The sequence below is a fragment of the Lissotriton helveticus genome, chromosome 6 (genome assembly GCF_964261635.1).
Source record: "Lissotriton helveticus chromosome 6, aLisHel1.1, whole genome shotgun sequence".
Taxonomy (NCBI): domain Eukaryota; kingdom Metazoa; phylum Chordata; class Amphibia; order Caudata; family Salamandridae; genus Lissotriton; species Lissotriton helveticus.
The window spans coordinates 1,133,659,691-1,133,677,594 of NC_136067.1; the positions used below are offsets into that span (position 1 = coordinate 1,133,659,691).

At 43.9% G+C, this 17,904-nt stretch overlaps 1 protein-coding gene across 2 annotated transcripts in view; it reads right to left on the reverse strand.

Moving 5' to 3' along the window:
* The window catches only part of CNST (consortin, connexin sorting protein), a 357,608-nt gene that overhangs the window by 67,167 nt on the left and 272,537 nt on the right, over positions 1-17,904 (reverse strand). For both annotated transcript variants that reach the window (XM_078648798.1, XM_078648797.1), the window contains exons 7-8: positions 7,976-8,062; positions 6,298-6,409 (exon numbers count right to left, since the gene is read on the reverse strand). In XM_078648798.1, the coding sequence (XP_078504924.1) occupies positions 6,298-6,409; positions 7,976-8,062 (199 nt within the window). The remainder of the gene's footprint in view (positions 1-6,297; positions 6,410-7,975; positions 8,063-17,904) is intronic.

Consider the following 17,904-nt stretch of genomic DNA (forward strand, 5'->3'; position numbering starts at 1 on the left):
TGTTCTGGGAGTGCTGTGCTCACTAGTGACCAGGCAGGTGGGGGAGATTGATGCTCTTCAGGGGTGGATTTTCTACATGTTTGTCTACCACAGGCTGCATGAGCACCTGCTATGTATATGTGGTCGACTTGCTCGGAAACTCAGATGTATGAGTTTCATGTATGTATGTATTGTACTGCCAACACGTGCTTTGAAGCGGCTGTCAGTCGGCAACAGCACTGTAAGAAAGTCAGACGATAAAAACAGAATTCTTACATGATTCTTAGAACATGCATTTGAAGTTTGAAACTTGCGCATGTTATTTTGGGTGACCAAAAGCTGGGCATCGGACCGGGCTGACTTTTAGGGCGGTGAGTACATGGTTCTGATTTTGGGGGCACTGTGCTACAAAATAACTTGGTTTAAAAGGGTCTGCTACAGCAGAGCAGTGATTAAATGTTATGTTCCTGCTGGAGAGTGAACTGAGTTTTGTCTAGTGGCAGTTTTGACTGTAGAGCAGAGGGTTAAAAGATCTTCTGCAAATAATGTGTACCATGCAGATCACAGAACTGTATTAACGTGCACAGCTCAGTGGGTTTCTGTTTTTGTCACAAAGATCCTTTTGATACTTGCTGTTCATAAATTACAATTCTAATATAGCACAGTGACCTATGAACTGATATCAAGGAGCTGCATGCAAACTGCATTGTTTTTCCCCAAGTCTTTCATTATTCTAGTGTTGCTAAAACATCCGTTGCTTTGGATAGAAATACAGTCTCATTAGTATAGCCAACCCAAACAGTATGTTTTAAATCCTATGTTTGTGTTTTGTAAGTCCAATCACTCTTAAAATATACTGCCTATTAGTATGTATGATATGTGATTCCTACACCTTGCAATCCTCATAGTCTTATGTAACATTTCCTACAGACTGATTAACACAGGTACGATTCATTGTCTCTGCATACTTTGTGTGTGATGTACAATGCTCGGACTCCCAACACTGGTAAAAATAGAGCCTTAAAATATATGAAAAGCATTGGCGAGAGGAGCTATGGAGAGATGAAGGGCAATGTTGGTTGATTGTAGTGAGGAAATGCATGAAGGAAGAGCTAATTGGGGGAAGGGGAACCGAAAAAGATAGTTGCACCGGGTGCCACCAGTGCTACACCAGGCCGTATCAGAATAAGTTGCATAAGCAAAGGACAAGAAATAAATAAATAAAACAGAATCACCTCTTTTCAAGTGTTCTTTTTGAATTTTAACTTTTTGTCCTTTTGTGAAGCAGTGACCTGGGTGTACGATGAATCTTAAAACACTCCAATACATTTTTCAGGTAAAAGCTGTTTATTTCCAATTATAAGTGTTCTATTGCGCCTTTTAAACACATGCTAACAAAACCTTAGGTATGGCATACTGCAGTTTGCAAATACATAGACACTTAAGGTTTTATGCTAACTTGTGTTGTGGCTTAAGACTATATTATTGCTACCAAGAATGTCCTCGCTTAACTAAATAACGTAACACGAATGCCCCTAAGCTTGTCTGTTATTTCCGTTGAGAGACCTCAGCCCATCGCTATGCTTTTCAGTTAGGTCCACCATGTTGCTAGTTGGGAAATCTTAGACTTACACCCCTCCTAACATTTTTGACTAAGCTACACCCCTGGTGATATTTACTACAGGTTTGTTTTCTTGCTTTATCACAAGCACAGATGTCCGATTCTGAGCTGCAAATTGATTTGCTGCTTCCAACCACAAGATAACTTGCAACCTGAAGACGAATATATTAAAATTCAAATGTAAAACCATCGATGAATGTTTTATCATTGTTCCTAAAGTAACTAAAATTAAAGGTCGACTCTGGAGGCAGGTGACTGTGACAGTGCTGAAAGTCCTTTTTTGGACTTCATACTCTAGGGAAGAATACCAAAATGTATCTTAACCGCATGCGTGCGGGCGGAATTCCGCTCGCACGCTGAGATTTTTTAAATCGCATGTTACGTGACGAGCTGGGCTCGTCATGAGCGTGCGAGGAGGCTACCTCATGACGAGCCCAGCTCGTCATGAGCGTGGAAGGGGTTAAGGCACACTACTGTGCGCAGTTATGAAGCCATTCATTGGTGTACAATGATAGGTACATTTCCTTGCTTTTCTCCCCTCTCACCATTTTTAGGTCAAAGCTCAACAGGCAGCACAGCTGTTTGGCTGCTAAAGACTTCTTGGGGACATTCTGAAAGCTGACCTAAGAATGCATTCTACCCATCGCTTGCCATTGGCATTGTTGTTTTTAACTCATATTTGCTTGCTTTCTATTTACTGGCTTTATTTGTTTTAGGCTGTCCTGCAGGTCTTTGTCCCTCCCATGGAGTGTAGCCTGTTTTCTGTATTCTTCTATAAGTGCTCGCTTTCTGTAAACAGGCCTGTAAATTCTGTTTTCATCTTGTTACATTTGGTTTGCATTCAAAGACAGAGGTCAAATGTTAGGCTCTATCAGCCTGATTCATCAAGCCGAAATCGGCTTGCAAAGGGCCAGATTCTGAGAATCTGGCCCTTTGCGAGCGCTATTTTTGCATTTGGGATTCATCATCCCAAATGCAAAAATCGGTAATAGCGATTTCGCTATTTTGCGAGGAATTACATTTAAGGAATCTCTATTTGAGATTCCTTAAATGCAATTCATCATCCATTTAAATATTGCGAATTCGCAATTTCGGCCCGCTATTTACCACGAGGTCAAACCTCGTGGTAAATAGCAAAAACTTAGAAAAATGCTTTTAAAAGCATTTTTCTAAGTTGCATGTTGCACACACACATGTCCTTTGGACATGTGTGTGCGCAACACCTGTTTCAATTTGCATTTAAGGGGTGCTACAGGGTGTCCTTTGGACACCCCTGGTACCCTTTAAATCGCTATCTTATTTGCGAGTAGCTAATTGCTAATCGCAAATAAGGAATACTCCCCATTCATTCCTATGGGCCTTTTGGCCCATAGGAATGAATGGGGAGTTATTCCTTATTTGCGATTAGCAATTTGCTAATCGCAAATAAGGAATGTGTAGGAATCGCATTTCTTTATGCTATTCCTACATGAATCCCGTTTTGCAAGTCCTTAATAGCGATTCGTTATGAATCGCTATTAGGGGCTCGCAAAACGGGAGATTGATGAATCAGGCTGTATATTCCTAAGGAGCTTGGAGTTTACTTTTCTTTCTCTGACTTCAACGTGAGAGATGAATCTGAAAATCTGGTGGTGTGAAAGGAAAGGCTTTTTTCTAGCACACAACATAATTTAATTGTATGTAAATGAACTGTACAAATATTTTAGAATATATCAGAATTAAAAAAGAACAAATGAAGCACTTTGTGTGTAATTCTGAAGTGCTTTGTAAACAAATATTTTAATAAGATCAAAACAATACACTAGGAAATGCCGTTTTAACATGTTATTGTTCGTGTGCTGTATAGTTGTATCAGTAAAACTGTATGTCTGTGCAAATGTAATTGTCTTTTCAATTGAAAATGTCCCATAATGACAGTGGTGCACTACAACACCATGCATACTACATTCTACAACACTTTACTCCATGCTACTCTACAACACTCCACTCCACTCAACTCAACTCCACTCTTGACACTCTACTCCACTCAATGCCCCTGTATGACACTGTACTCCACAACACTCTAAGCCAATTCACTCTAGGCTCCGGCCTATGACACTCTATGCCACTTCCCCACTCTATGCCCCTCTGCTCTACGTCCTTCAAGTTTACTCCACTCTATCCCCCCACTACACTCTGTGAGACTCTATGCCATTCCACTTTATACCAGTCCACCCTACTCCACTCCCCTTTTCTCTACACCACTAACTTCTAAACTTCTAGCCATGCTGAACAGCAGCATTGCTGGTGTACAACATGGCTAAAACACATTGGCAAAACCAATAGCTCTTGCATAGGTGAGACATATTGGGTTTGCCAAAGCTTGTTCACATCTCCTTGCTGTTCCAATTAAGCACTTTGCCTGAAGCCTTTGTTCTCCATCTCCTCTGTTGGTGGGCCCAAGTCCTACGTGACATGCCTATCATTGCCCTCTCCAAGACTGACCATAGCGTCCTCAATCCGCCCTCCTCCCAATGTTACCAAGTGAAGCAATGGGTGTAACGCTGGCCCCACAACACCTGGGCAAAGGGGTACCCACCCCAGATGGGGGCCACCAGCCAACAAGAGGGCCACAATTGAGCCATAACACAAGCAATACTTGTGAGATATGAGGGGCACCTCATCAATTTCTGCAGGGGGCCCCCTATCACTTTGTGTTACACCATTAGTGGAAGGGTGTGAAGGTTAAAAGTATTTTCTAACGGTAAATTTGCTGTGCATATGCTACTGCTGGTTGTATAACGTCCATTCATATGGGAAGATTACTGTTACACCTGGGTAGATTTCTCAGAGATATTTACCACAGCTTGTTGTATAGTGCCCATTCCAGTGGGTTACTCCAATACCACTTAGTTGACTGTGCTACTTATACTTTATAGTAGATACCAGACTGCACACCTCCTGGGTAGCATATTTCCCTGTTGTCACTTATCTACTGCACTACTCCATGCCATTTCAACTTAACAAACAAGTTACTTACCTTTGGTAACGCCTTATCTAGCACTGACTATCTAGCTGCAGATTCCTTACCTTAGAATTATCTCCATACTTCAGACTGGACCCAATGTTTTCGAGCAGTATCTCTGCGCACCAGTAGGTGGCTCATGTTCTATGTCAGCGCTGGAAGTGACGTGCACAGTACCTATATAGGTGCCACCCTGGCACGCTGACATCAGTTACTTACGTGACTTTCCACACCACTAGCCACAATGAGAACTGACCATTTGTGTGAAAACGAAGGCCCTAATAAGGGTGTCCCTTACACTGCAGTGGGCTCGTACAAAGGGGAGGATCGGTAAGGAATTTGCGGCTAAATAGAGTCTCTTCCAGATAAGGCATTACCGAAGGTAAGTAACTTCTTCATCTGATATAGACTTCTAGCAGCAGATTGCTTACCTTGGAATAGAAACCCAAGCAATGCCTACCTCTGGATGGGCTTGCGAAGCCAATTTAAACCAGAATGCCCAGTTGGACTTAATGGGTGAAGAGCCCGTCGCAACAGGCTAGACTGATAAGACATTAGTGTAGGGTAAACATGTGCAAAGATGCCTATGTTACTGCCTGACAGATGTCCAGGACAGGCACTGAGCAGGCTAACACAGTGGTTGAAGTCTTAGTTCTGGTGGAATGAGCACACAAGGGGTTACTTCTTGGCCAATGTGTAGCATATCTTGATGCAGAGCACTATCCATCTTGAGATGGTCTGTTTCTGCACAGCCTTCCCTTTCTTAGCTCCTACGTACCCCAGGAAGAGATGATCATCCACCTGGAACTGTTTTGAGAGATCAAGGTAGAACAACAGGGCTCTCTTTATTGCTGGAAAGGCCGAGGTCCTTCAATTATGTTTTTTTGCAACTACGTCATAGATTAATTAGCCTACCTCCGTTTCTCACTCATCTTCAGGGATTTGGCTAGACCTCTGCACATGTCACAGCACTCAGTGTTGTAGTCTTTAGGTAAGCGAAGGTTGCACAACTTGTGGCTGTCTTTCTGGGCATACTTATTTAGGCACTTCAGGCAGAATCTAATGGGGACAAGCTCCATCCCATACTCGTGGCTGATGTCCTTCCACCAGCGAGTTCTTAATAAAACACTTTGTTTTCTTCAGTAGACACCTTCTTTCATGGACTTTGGTGCTCTAACCTTGGATTTTCGATGATTATGGAATAATTCCTCAATAAAAAAAAAATGATTTTCCTCAACAATCTTCCGCATTCTTGTGCTGCTTCCAGACTCAAAAAGAATATGAAGAGAGCAACACTGGTATTGACAATGCCAATGGGTTGCCCATCTGACGACACAGAAAGATGGACAAGACACCAAATGGTCCACGCCACCAGAGAATGATAAAAAGAAGAGGAATAAAACAGGAATAGGCAGTCAATTCTGGACCCAACCACGCGATGGCAGAACAATGCACAGCATGTGAAACCAGAGAAGATTCACACTGCAAGATATATGTATGGCTCAAAGAAAGCAGAAGGAAACAAAACAAATGCTACATTCAAGATCTATTACAAAAAACCTTCACCATAAAAAACTCAGCAATTACTGTATTATAATTTATGATTTTCTATGCCGTACACCTTCGCAACACAGTGCAAAGAATATGGTGAACTATGTCTGTGAAGCGTACCATTACAAGTGCAGATACTTACTCCTCATGAGAGGCACACAGCTGAGTGAGCCTCGCCAACTCCTCTGAATCGAGGCCATTTTCTGAACTTCTTGAAGCCTTTTTCTCAGGCACCATCTTTTTCCGCTTTGTCTCTAAAATTGACACACACCTTTTGTCAGTTTTCTCGAGACATTTAAGGAATAACACTCATTATTCCAATGCATTCATATCCTTAAAATCAGATTATTCAAACTAACAAATCCTGTCTCACAAATTATTTGCTCTATTATACAGGATACCTATATTTTAAGAAGCGTTTGGTGCGATGGCTATATTTGCTAATTACAACAAAAAACACATACTTGTGCCTACCAAATATCTACGATGAAAGTACATGTTCACTGTTCTGCACAACCGACAAATAATCACTAACATGGCTATTACACAAATGTAAACAGAGTGCACAAGATATGTTCAAGGTATTGCAGAACCGAACTCCTCCCGCGTTTGTCTTTACTGCAAAACACTGACTAACTGCATAACCTCTTCTCAGTATGCACAATGTAAAGAACAGAGGTACATTAAAAAGCGCGACCTACACCTCATTCTACTTCCTGTTTCCATTTCAAGTTGCTAATTGCCACCAGGCTTCTCGAATTGGTTTTTTTTCTGCTTTGTGAGCGCTCTCACTTAAAAAAAAAAAACAACAACTTTCCTTTACTAGTCAAATATGACCATTCACCGGGTTAAATTGACACATTTAAAATAGGAGCAATACACATGTGCAAGTCATTTTTTTTATATAGCGCTTACTATCATTGATGAGGTATTCAAGCGCTTTTCGAAGTTCAGCACGCTGCTCCGGGAAGTGGGAACCCAATGTTAGTGGTTAGTCCAGTGATTATTGGTTTTAACTGGTAACTTAAATTAATTTGTGCTCTCAAGGAAACCATTCCATGGGTCTACACAATTTTCTTTGTGGTAGAGGAAATTAATAGGACTTAGCTGTTATCATTAGTAGGGTTTGTGAGCTAATGTAGATGGTTGATTGGATTAATAAATGAGCCGGACGTATTACTTACAAAGGAGTTCGTTATGATCTTTGAAATTTGTAGAACTGCAATGATAGAGATTAAGGCAAACATGTGACAGGGTACGCTGTGTTCAGGAAAGGAGGAGTGCAGGGATGGGAAGTAGGAACATTTAATTGAAGGAAAAGTGACAATCAGAAATTTTAAGTCAAGCTCGGTTTTCATACAGAGTCTTAGGTATACAGAGGAGGCTTTTTCACATAGCATGCAATTTGAGGATGCAACACTATAGAAAGAAAACATTATTTGCACATAATAAGCGGTGTATTAGATATTTTTGAAATATGTGTAACAGCGCATGACAATGCATCGGCGAACATCATGGAATAGAAAATCCATTGCAAAATTGCTGATCTTGCCTGAGCTTTGTGCCATGACGCATGCCGCCAAATTGAAAAAACCAACTGGCAAAGCCAACAGCTCATATGTTTAGAGAACAGACCTATTACATTTTACAAAGCTTCTTAAAAGAGACAAGCATTTAATTATATATAGGTGGTACACGTATACATCTTTTCAGTGGCACATTTTTACCTTCGGCACCCTTCTTTTACAAAAAAAATCTAAGAGTTGTCTTTCAGTAAAGGATAAGCAAGAACGACAATCGCCAGAACAAACTGTACTCACCCCACTCTTCCTGAATTGCAGCAAGATTTGCCAGAAATTGTTCGTGATATAACCGCTCAAGCTGAAGGAACTGCATCGCCTTCTCATCTGATGTGCAGTTAAGGAGTATAACAGGATGACCTCAACAAATTATGAAAAACAAATACCAAAGGGGGGAGGGATCAAAACAGAAAATGTGAACACGATTGTCAACAAACATATGTGAACTATGAATCTGGAGAGTGTATACAGTGTATAGATAGGAACATGAGTGCCCATGCAGAAAAACTAAAGCATCATTTAGCAAATCTTATTAGAAGAGGGTCTTAAATTGAACAAATGTTTCTCTCTTAGGGCCTTATGTATGAACACATTTTTTCCATAGACACAGAATGGGCAAAACCCTTTGGTACATCTGGCCCTTAATCCTAAAAAAATACTTCAGATTACAAATTGGGAATTCCTGAGACCAACAGGAAGAGTGTTAATTGGTAAAAATGTCTCACAACACAAGTGTTTTTTGTTGAACAAATCCTCTCCTTTGTGGACAGTTGTCAGCCATTACTTTTATGTCGGCCTTCACCAGACCCTCCATTTCAATCAAAATCAGTACAGTTATCTTCCTGAAACCATAGAAAGACACAGCCATGGATGTCCTCCAAAAGGAACCCTCCGGTATTTGTTTGGGGGGTAGGGCCAAGTAAGATGGCTGCGCATACGTGATCCGTGTTGGCTCCGTTATACCCAGCTGCTCTGATGTGTGTTCTGAGCCCCGACACAGCCAACCAACACAACTATGGGGCCATGAAGTTGAGCAGCGTCGGAAGGAGTAACTAGATTGTGCAGAGAATGCGTAGTTTTTGCGTGAGACCCGGACGATCTGCGGAATAGGATCAAGCCAAGATGGCGCCGGCCCCTTGTGAGCACCGGAGCTGATCTGCGGGAAGAACCTAGAGGTCGCGAAATGCCGAAGTGAAGTGCTGTGGTTCAGCCCCATATCAAAAGATACGGCTGGCGGCAGGGAAGGAATACCGCCTGGCAGACGAAGGGAAGCCCGGGGACGCGGCCTGAGGGGTTGGCTCCACGCATACAGTGCTATTGCAGCGGGGAGTGGCTTAGTTCTGCAGGACCCTACCAGGTCAGTGGCTTCACAGAGAGAAGGTACGGAGGTGAAGTGGGCCCCACCATGAAACTGCCATAGCGGGAGGAGAGGAGACCATGAGGGCCTCTGCCCGACCTTAAAATGGCAGCCATATCTCCCTCCTTCAGCTACAACACGGAGGGCTTTCCAGAGACACTGTGTAGGGTAGATGGAAGCTCCTGAGGGGGACCCAAGACCAGCATCACCACATAATGATTACAGCAAAAGAACCTTTTGCTAAACCGGCCAAACTCGCCAATCACTGACTGATATCCCCCCTTCCCTATCCAGACAAAGACATGGAAAAAGTAATCAACAAGTGTCTCTCCAACACCCTTGCCAAACACTAGCTTCCCTACACCACAAAATCAGAATTAAGACCCAACCACAGCACCGAAAACACCCTTATAGCAGCAACAGATAACATATGGATGTTCCTCGAAAGGGAGAAACCGCAGCCCTCATCTTTTTAGACCTCTCAGCAGCCTTCAACCCCATCCTAATGCAACAACACGATGCAGCATCCAGGTACTCACCCTTGAATGGATCAGCTCTTTCAGCGGAAAATCCCAAACCGCCAACATACCCCAATGACTCTGAAGCACATGATCTCAAAGGGTTCCTCGTTGGCCGATGTCATACGAGCTCACAAACTAAACATACTCATGCCAATGACAGAACGACAAAACTGTTACTGCCCCTCTCGGACAAAACACATACTACCATGAAGAAGTTCACATATGCATAGCAGAAGGGGCCACTTGGATGATATTCAATTGCCTCAAGTTGAACTTGTACGAAACCTCAAAATCATCATAGACAATGAACTGGAATGACTGCTCAAGTCAATGCAGTTATCTCGTACTGCTGCAAGACCCTAAGGATGCCGAAGAAAACTTCAAATGGCTACCAGACAACACCAGGAAAACAATCACCCACGCCCTCATTGTGAGAAAGTGCCCTCTTTCTGCATGGTAGCCCCCACTTTTTGCTGAACTGATGATGTGCTTTGACTGAGTGTGCCCTGGGCTCCTGCTTATCAGGTACCCAAGGCCTATGTTCGTGCCCTAAAACTGCATTGAAACACAAACCCAATTGGCATCTCTGGCCACAAGTCAGCCCTTGGTAAATGGTACCACAGGTACCCAGGGCACTGTGACCAGGGAAGACCTCCAAGGGCTGCAGCACTTAGTGTGCCACCCTAAGAGGCCCTGTACCATTACACTCACACATTGCCTTTGCAGGCTGCGTGTCTTGGTGCAGAACAAAGTGAAGAGTCGACATGGCACACATCCCTGTGTGCCATGACTACAACCCACTGCCCTGGCATAGATCAGTCACCCCTCTAGCTGGGTGCCCTATACAAGTGGTGAGGGTACAGGTGCATGAGCCCTGTACCCCTACAGTGTCTAAGTCCATTCTTAGACATTTTAAGTGCAGTGCTGCCATTAAGAGTATATGGTGCTGGGAGTTTGTCATTACGAACTCCACAGCACCATAATGGCTACACTGAAAACTGAGAAGTATGGTATCAAACTTCTTAGCACATTAAACCCACACTGATGCCAGTGTGGGATTTAATGAAAAATGCATACAGAGGCATCTTAAAGATGCCCCCTGAAAAACGACGTACCACTAGTGTCCAGGCTGAGTGGCTGCTTCCAGCTGCCACAACCAGACATGCTGCTGGACCTGGGTCGAGAGCCTGCTGCTCTCGGGGGCCTGAAACAATGCACATCCTAGGACAAGGTGCCAAGCCTCCTCCCCCAGGATGGGCAGGGTCCACGAAGGGGAAGCTTCAAAGACCTACCGCCTTTCTGAGCTTCCCTAGGCCACTTGCTGCCTTCAGAAACTGGTCCACACTGGTTCTGACCCCCACTTTGGGCGGGAGAACCGGCGGGAAAAACAAGTGAGGGAGAGAGGTGTGCCCATCTCTGCCAACTCCACCCCTCAGGTGGGGAAGGCGAGGTGAAGCACAACTCTCAGTCCCCGCCATCTTGCAGATGAGGGGACCCAGCCAACCAGAGAAAGGCTTATGCCCCCCTCCCACTGGAGGGTGTCATAATAGGGGGTGTACCCACCCAGGGAAGGGACCCAATGGTTCCAACCTTTTACCTACTTGTAACACCCCTAAATCTAGTATTTAGGGGCAGCCCTGAACCATGCTTCCTCAGACAAGAAACCACAAGAAGAAGAGAAGAAGGCGGACCGAAGCTAACAAGAGAAAGATGCCTACTGACTTGGCCCCAGCCCTACCGGCCTGTCTCCACCTCGAAACTGCTCCTGTGAAATCCTGGTGTGTCCTGCAGCCACCAACCTTGAGAAAACTGAAAGACCTGCCTGCCTTCCACTCCAAAGACTTGGTCTCCTGTGAAAACACCGGATTTGTTCATCTCCAACCTCTGGCCCCAGCTGGAAACCGCGAATCCGCCCCACTCTGCACCGGCCGTCCACAGGCCAAGCTCGAAGTGGGCAAACAATAGCGAGGAGGTCTCCCCGGCGATCATGACCCACGATCCAGCAATCCCTGACCTGCCTCAAGCCGACGCCTGCAGTCTAGATCCGGAAAGTCCCCCCAACCGTGACCAGGAGCTGGTAAGAAGATCCGACCCTAAAAGACACCCCTGCACCCGACACACCACGTCCTTCGGTCACCCAACCCCAAACATACCTCTTGAAATGGTGGTCGCACCCAGAAGACCTTCATCCCGAGCCTGCAGTGCTGTTTCAAACTGGAGACTCCCCAGTGTAAGCAACAGGGCTCCCGACGCCAAAACAGCACTCTGCACCCGGTCGCCCCTACTTAGTCGCAGCACTTTGCTCCCTAGTGTCCATCTCCTTAAACTGCGACATCCCAGGCCAGTTCTCTGCTGCTGCAGAGTTAGGCATCTGAAGAGAAGGTGGGCTCCCTGAGGGTGTGATGGAAGCGGGAACTTTATGATGCTGTAGAGCCGTTGAATACCATAGGACGCTCTGCGGCCATGGCCTGCATGGTGCATTTAGCTGCTGGAGTCCGAAACCTGCATGATCCTGTTCAGTGACACACAGTGGAAGCAGCAAGAACACCTTGGGGACTTTGAAGTGATTCAGTGATGGAGTGGTGAGACAGCCCTTAATGGACAGGATGGCCACACATGGCCCCCTCGGACTGATGGCTCCTGAAGGATAAATGCAAAGATGGCCCGTTAAGTAAGCACATGACCCCTCCAGTAGCTCCTACGAATGGCCTGTGCTGTCTGGCCTCAGGGTCCTTTGGAAAAAGGAAGGCATGGCATGGACAGAACATTGCTGATTTGCAGAGTCAGAGGGAGGCCTGTAGAGGCCGAAACATACAGCGGTTGAAAGGAGTTGCAGCACTGGTAGGCATAAATGCTATCTGGGCCAATCCTGCTGTCAAAGCATACTACAACCACTGACACACATTTCTGATTGAATGCAAATGCAACACATAATAAATGGAAGGGAAAGGCACCCTTTCACAAATGGCAGAGCAAAATACTTCATGATCTTTTATACTGCCCTGCATCATGGGGAATGCAGACGTGAAACAGGGCAAGCTTTTGTTCGACCAGAAAAAATCTGCGTGATGCACTCCAGACCCCTATCAGAAGGAGGGGTACTGATGCACGGATATAACATCCATTTTAATAGACATGAAGTCTAACCTGTGCACCGCGGACTCTAAAACTGATCAGCTTTCCGCACATATGGACTTGCTAAAGGTTTGTCTGGACAAGCACTGTGATCGAATTGCTTCACCTGACCTGGAGGACAACATCCCTGAACTGGCAAAACTCATTGCAAAGAAGTAGGACCTTGAATCCCGCTCCAGCAGGAATAATATTCACATAATTGGGCTTAGAGTCCCTGAAGGTGGTAGCCCCGAGATCTTCCTTGAGACCTTGCTGGTCGACCTTCTTAGTGCAGCTAGTTTCTCAGAATTGTTGGTCAGACAGAGAGTGCATAGATCGGTAGGTGCTTAGTTTCTCAGAATTGTTGGTCATAGAGAGAGTGCACACATCGGTGGGGGCTAGACCCCTGCCAGGGTATCCTACTTGCCCAATAGTGGCTTGTCTGTTGAACTATCAGGACCACCACACAGCAATATAACTAACAAAAGAGGGTCCTATGAAGTACCAAGATTTTTTTTCAGATTTTAGTTGGCGGATTAATGGAATACTAAGAAATTAAGGATCTTCCGCAGTTCTGTTACAACACAGTGTGATGAGAAGGCAGACGATCTGGCAAGATCAGTTTCTCACTCTGAAGTCAACTAAGTGGGCACTAAGCTTTTTGGTTTACATGTTTATGGGAAAGGAATGACAAAGTGTATCTAAGAGCACATATAGTTTGTTCTACTGAACTGGAATGCAATATTCAACTAACACAGACATGTGTATAATATTTACATGTACAAGATAGGTCTCTGGATGAAAGAGTGAGAAAATATTAAAAGACAATATCTTTCTTTCTGTTTTGAAGATAAAGCAGTGGATAGATACTACATATGGAGCTGTGCATAATTCAAGAGGTTGATTACACAGGACTTAGACATGCATATAAAAATATAGATAGAGTCTAGCATATTGCATGACTTACAATAACTAAGGGAGGCATGTCCAAGTTCTACTACAAAGTCAAAGGGGCAGCAGAAAAAAGGAGTTCAAATTCGTACTGCAGGGGTTTTAATTGAGAGATTCTGTCCCATAGGCAGCTGAGGAACAATGCTGAAGAAGACGTGATCAACTAGGATACAAAATATGAAGGCAAGTGAATTTCTGAAGGGCCTCACTCAGAACAGGGTATTAGAGGAGTCCAAATGACAGAACCTCAAACTATTAATGTTGGTGTACCATGTATACTTGAGCAACCTTATGTGCTTCTTTCTCATAAAAAGGTGGAAATAAGTGTTCTTAATTGGCCTACTGGCTAAGTAATCTTAAGGCCCAAAGAACATGGTCTTGAACTGTTTGGTTTGTACCAATTTATTTACCTGTCTGAATTCTATGATCTGCTTACTTTTTTTAATTTTTTTATTTAAAAGTTTTTTTGCATATACCAACATTATCAACAAAAAATGTTTACAGCACATTTGTTTACAGCTGACTTACATATCCTATTACTTCTGAAAATCCGAGATCCCAGCATATACGTAAATAACAAAGAGGTAGAAAAAGTTTCAAATTACAAATTAAACCAGAGAGGGAGAGAAGAAGGGGAAAGAAAAAGAAGAAGAAAAAAAGAAAAGGAAAGAAGGAAATGAAATCTTATGGGAAGGGGAAATCCAGAACCAAAGTTCCTATCTTAAGTTTTACACACTCCCCATTCTAGTTTTCCATAATTCTATAGGTTGCCATATCTTGCAGCCTAATGTTCTTGCTCTCCGCCCCTTCCTACCATATATTGCGCTTTCCAAGTTATATGTGGAGAGTAACCTTGCTAACCAAGTTTGAAAGGTTGGCGGAGCTCTATCCAGCCAAGTTTTAGCAATACAGATTCACAATACTGCCATAGCAACAAACATAAATTCTATGTAGTGTCCTTCTTCCTCTGTTATCAGCCCAAGCATTATCAGTTTTGGAGACATTACTACTTGGATTCCTAGTGTACCTCTTATAAAAGACTTTATTGCCGCTATTAAGGAGTATAGTTGTGGGCATTCAGCAAACATATGGACTATGTCCGCATTAGTCGAATCACATCTCGGGCAGGTACTTCCCGAAGTGCCCCCCCATTGTGCTATTCTAGCAGGGGTGTAATAAAGTGAAAACAGCGTTTTGTAATGTTGTGACTGGAGGGTGGCCAAGCATAAGACCGTACAGCCTAGGTCCAATGAATCCTGAAAGTTCTCCTGTGATGAGCCTATTTTCTCCTCCCATTTTACAGCATACTTTCCCCTGTCATCTTCTTTCAATATATACAGTTCAGCATACAGCTGCCGGATCGTACAGTAATGGCCACGCTGTACATATTCCATTATTTTGCACTCCCCAAACCCCATTGTGCCCCCCTTTTTATTCATAAAATAGCTTCTGAGCTGTAGATACTTAAAAAAGCTCCTTCCATCTAGTTTATACTTTGTTTGTAGCTCCTGAAACAAGCGGATGCCTCCTTGATCGTAAATGTCCCCTATTTTCCTAATACCCTTTTCCTCCCATTCCCTCATAATTGAATCCCTGAATATGTCCCCCGGTAGTGAAACATTTGTATACAGTCGAGTATATCTGTTAAATCTCCCCAATCCTAGTGCTTTAGATACTGCTGTCCAGACCTTATAAGCTGCTTTCAAAGTCTTGAACCTCGTGTGCTTAAAGTAGGTAAAATCAACTGTATTTAAGAAGGCATTCTGGGCATCCCCTCCCATTAGTGCAATATATACATTCTTGAGATTGATTCCTCTACCCCCCGGGTCTTGTTCTTGGCACCCTCCGCCTATCATCCACTGAAAGTACTGCAGAGCTGCTGCCCAATAATATAATCTGAGATCTGGAGCCCCCATCCCCCTCGGTAGTGTGATGTGCCGATACGCTCTCCTCGTTTTCCCATGCGCCCAAATAAATCTGTTTAGCATTACTTCCACTTTTGTGAACCAAATGTGTTCGAAAAAAAGTGGGATGGCCCTAAACATATAAAGAAATTTAGGGAAGGTAATCATTTTTATAGCATTTATTCTACCCATTAATGTCAAGTGTAGGTTATGCAATCTTTCGATGTTTTTCTTCACCTTTGTTATTAAGGGCACCATATTCAACTCAACCAATTTATCCAAGTCCGTAGTGATTTTAATCCCTAAATAAGTTGCCTCTGATACTATCCTAGTGTCCTGATATACAGTGTTATTATTTTGTACGATTTGAGTCTTCCCCTTATTAATTGAATACCCCGAGATTCTACCAAATAACAAAGCCTCCTGCTCAATTTCCGTTATGGCCCTCCCTGGATCTGATGTGATGATTGCCACATCGTCTGCGTAAGCAAACACTTTATATTCCCTATTGTGTAGTGTAATCGGGACTATGTTATTGTTGCCAGTGAACCTCCGTAGAATAGGCTCTAAATATAGAGTAAATAATAGGGGTGAGGCGGGGCATCCCTGACGTGTACCTCGTCCTATCCTTACTATTTCTGTATATTCTTTATTAATCCTTATCCTTGCCGTTGGTCCCATATACAGAGCCTGATTGCTTTGATAAACCCCAGGCCAATCCCAGCCCAAGCCATCACCTTCCACAAATAGTTCCAGGAGACCCTGTCGAAGGCCTTCTCTGCATCAAGAAAAATTGCCGCGGCAGGGTCCCCTGCAACTCCCACTGCATCGAATATGGTGATCATTTGACGTGTATGTTGAGTGGTCCCCTTTCCTGGTATAAACCCATGCTGTGTATCGGTCACGAAACTCTCAATACCCTGCTCAACCTCTGTGCCAAAGATTTGGAGGAGATTTTGGCGTCCGCATTCATAAGCGTGATTGGTCTGTAAGACCCGGGTTCTACAGGAGGCTTATCCTTTTTTAGTATAACTATAATATCTGCCCCTGTCCAAGAAGGGGGGACTGATAAGCCCTGCTGTGCCAGCCCAAGAGTCCTATGCATATCTTCCCCCAGCACCCCCCAAAAAGTCTTGTAGAATTCGGTCGGAATCTGGTCCGGCCCAGTGGCTTTACCCGATGGGAGTTTCTGTATGGCTTCTTGTATTTCTAGCAAAGTTAATGGCTGATCTAGCTCCTCCTTCCCCTCTTCTGTTAATCCCACATGTGGAGTTTCCGAAAGATATTTCAGGATATCAACATCTGATTTTGGGGGGCCCTGATCGTATAAAGCCTCATAGAAATTCCTAAAAGTCTCTCTGATCTCTTCAGCCTTATTTGTAATCACCCCTGACCCATTTCTAATTTCTTTTATCTCGCCCATGACCGAACTTTGCCTTGCTCTAATTGCAAGCAGATGTCCTACCTTTCGCTGTACTCATAGCATTTTTCTTTATTGGCAAGGAATTTTCTGGCGGCCTTCCTCGCAATGTTTTCGATTGCTTCTGTCTTAACTACTTCCGTCTTTAACCCCTTCCACGCTCATGACGAGCTGGGCTCGTCATGGTGTAGCCTCCTCGCACGCTCATGACGAGCCCAGCTCGTCATGAATAATGGAAAATGGAGGATCCCAGCACCGGGGGGGAAAACGCATAGCAGCCAAGTGGTTAATATGATTTCTTCTAGTGAGTCTTGCTTCACTATCGCCTCAATAAGTAATTCCTCTAAATCTGCCAATTCTTTAATCTTTTCCTGTATCTTAATTTTTTCCTGCCTATCTCTATACAATGTATAGCTCAGGGTCTCCCCCCTTATTGCGGCCTTAAACGCATCCCACGTTATGCCCGATGAAGCTGTTCCCCTATTTATATTCCAGAATTCATTAATCCACGTTTTCATATGTACAAGATAACCGTCCTCTCTAAGAAGCCCCCTCTCAAAAGTCCATGTGATTTTTTTCCTGCTTTTGTTCTTATATGGTAGTGATAGAATGAGTGGGTTATGATCTGAAACTATTCTTGGAGCTCTTTCTAATTGGCTGTCACCTACTAATGAACTGGACACAAAAAAATAATCTAGTCTGGCCACCTTCCTGTGGGGAGCTGAGTAGTATGTGCTCCCAGTACCAGGTGGATTCTTCTGAGCCCAAAGATCTACTAGTGCATTATTCCTTGCTAGATTTACAATAGCCTGGGAAGTCTTCTTTTTCCTCCCCCTGTAAGGGCTCCCACCCGTAAGACCTATACCCTCCATTCCATTTATGTTAAAGTCCCCACAACAGAT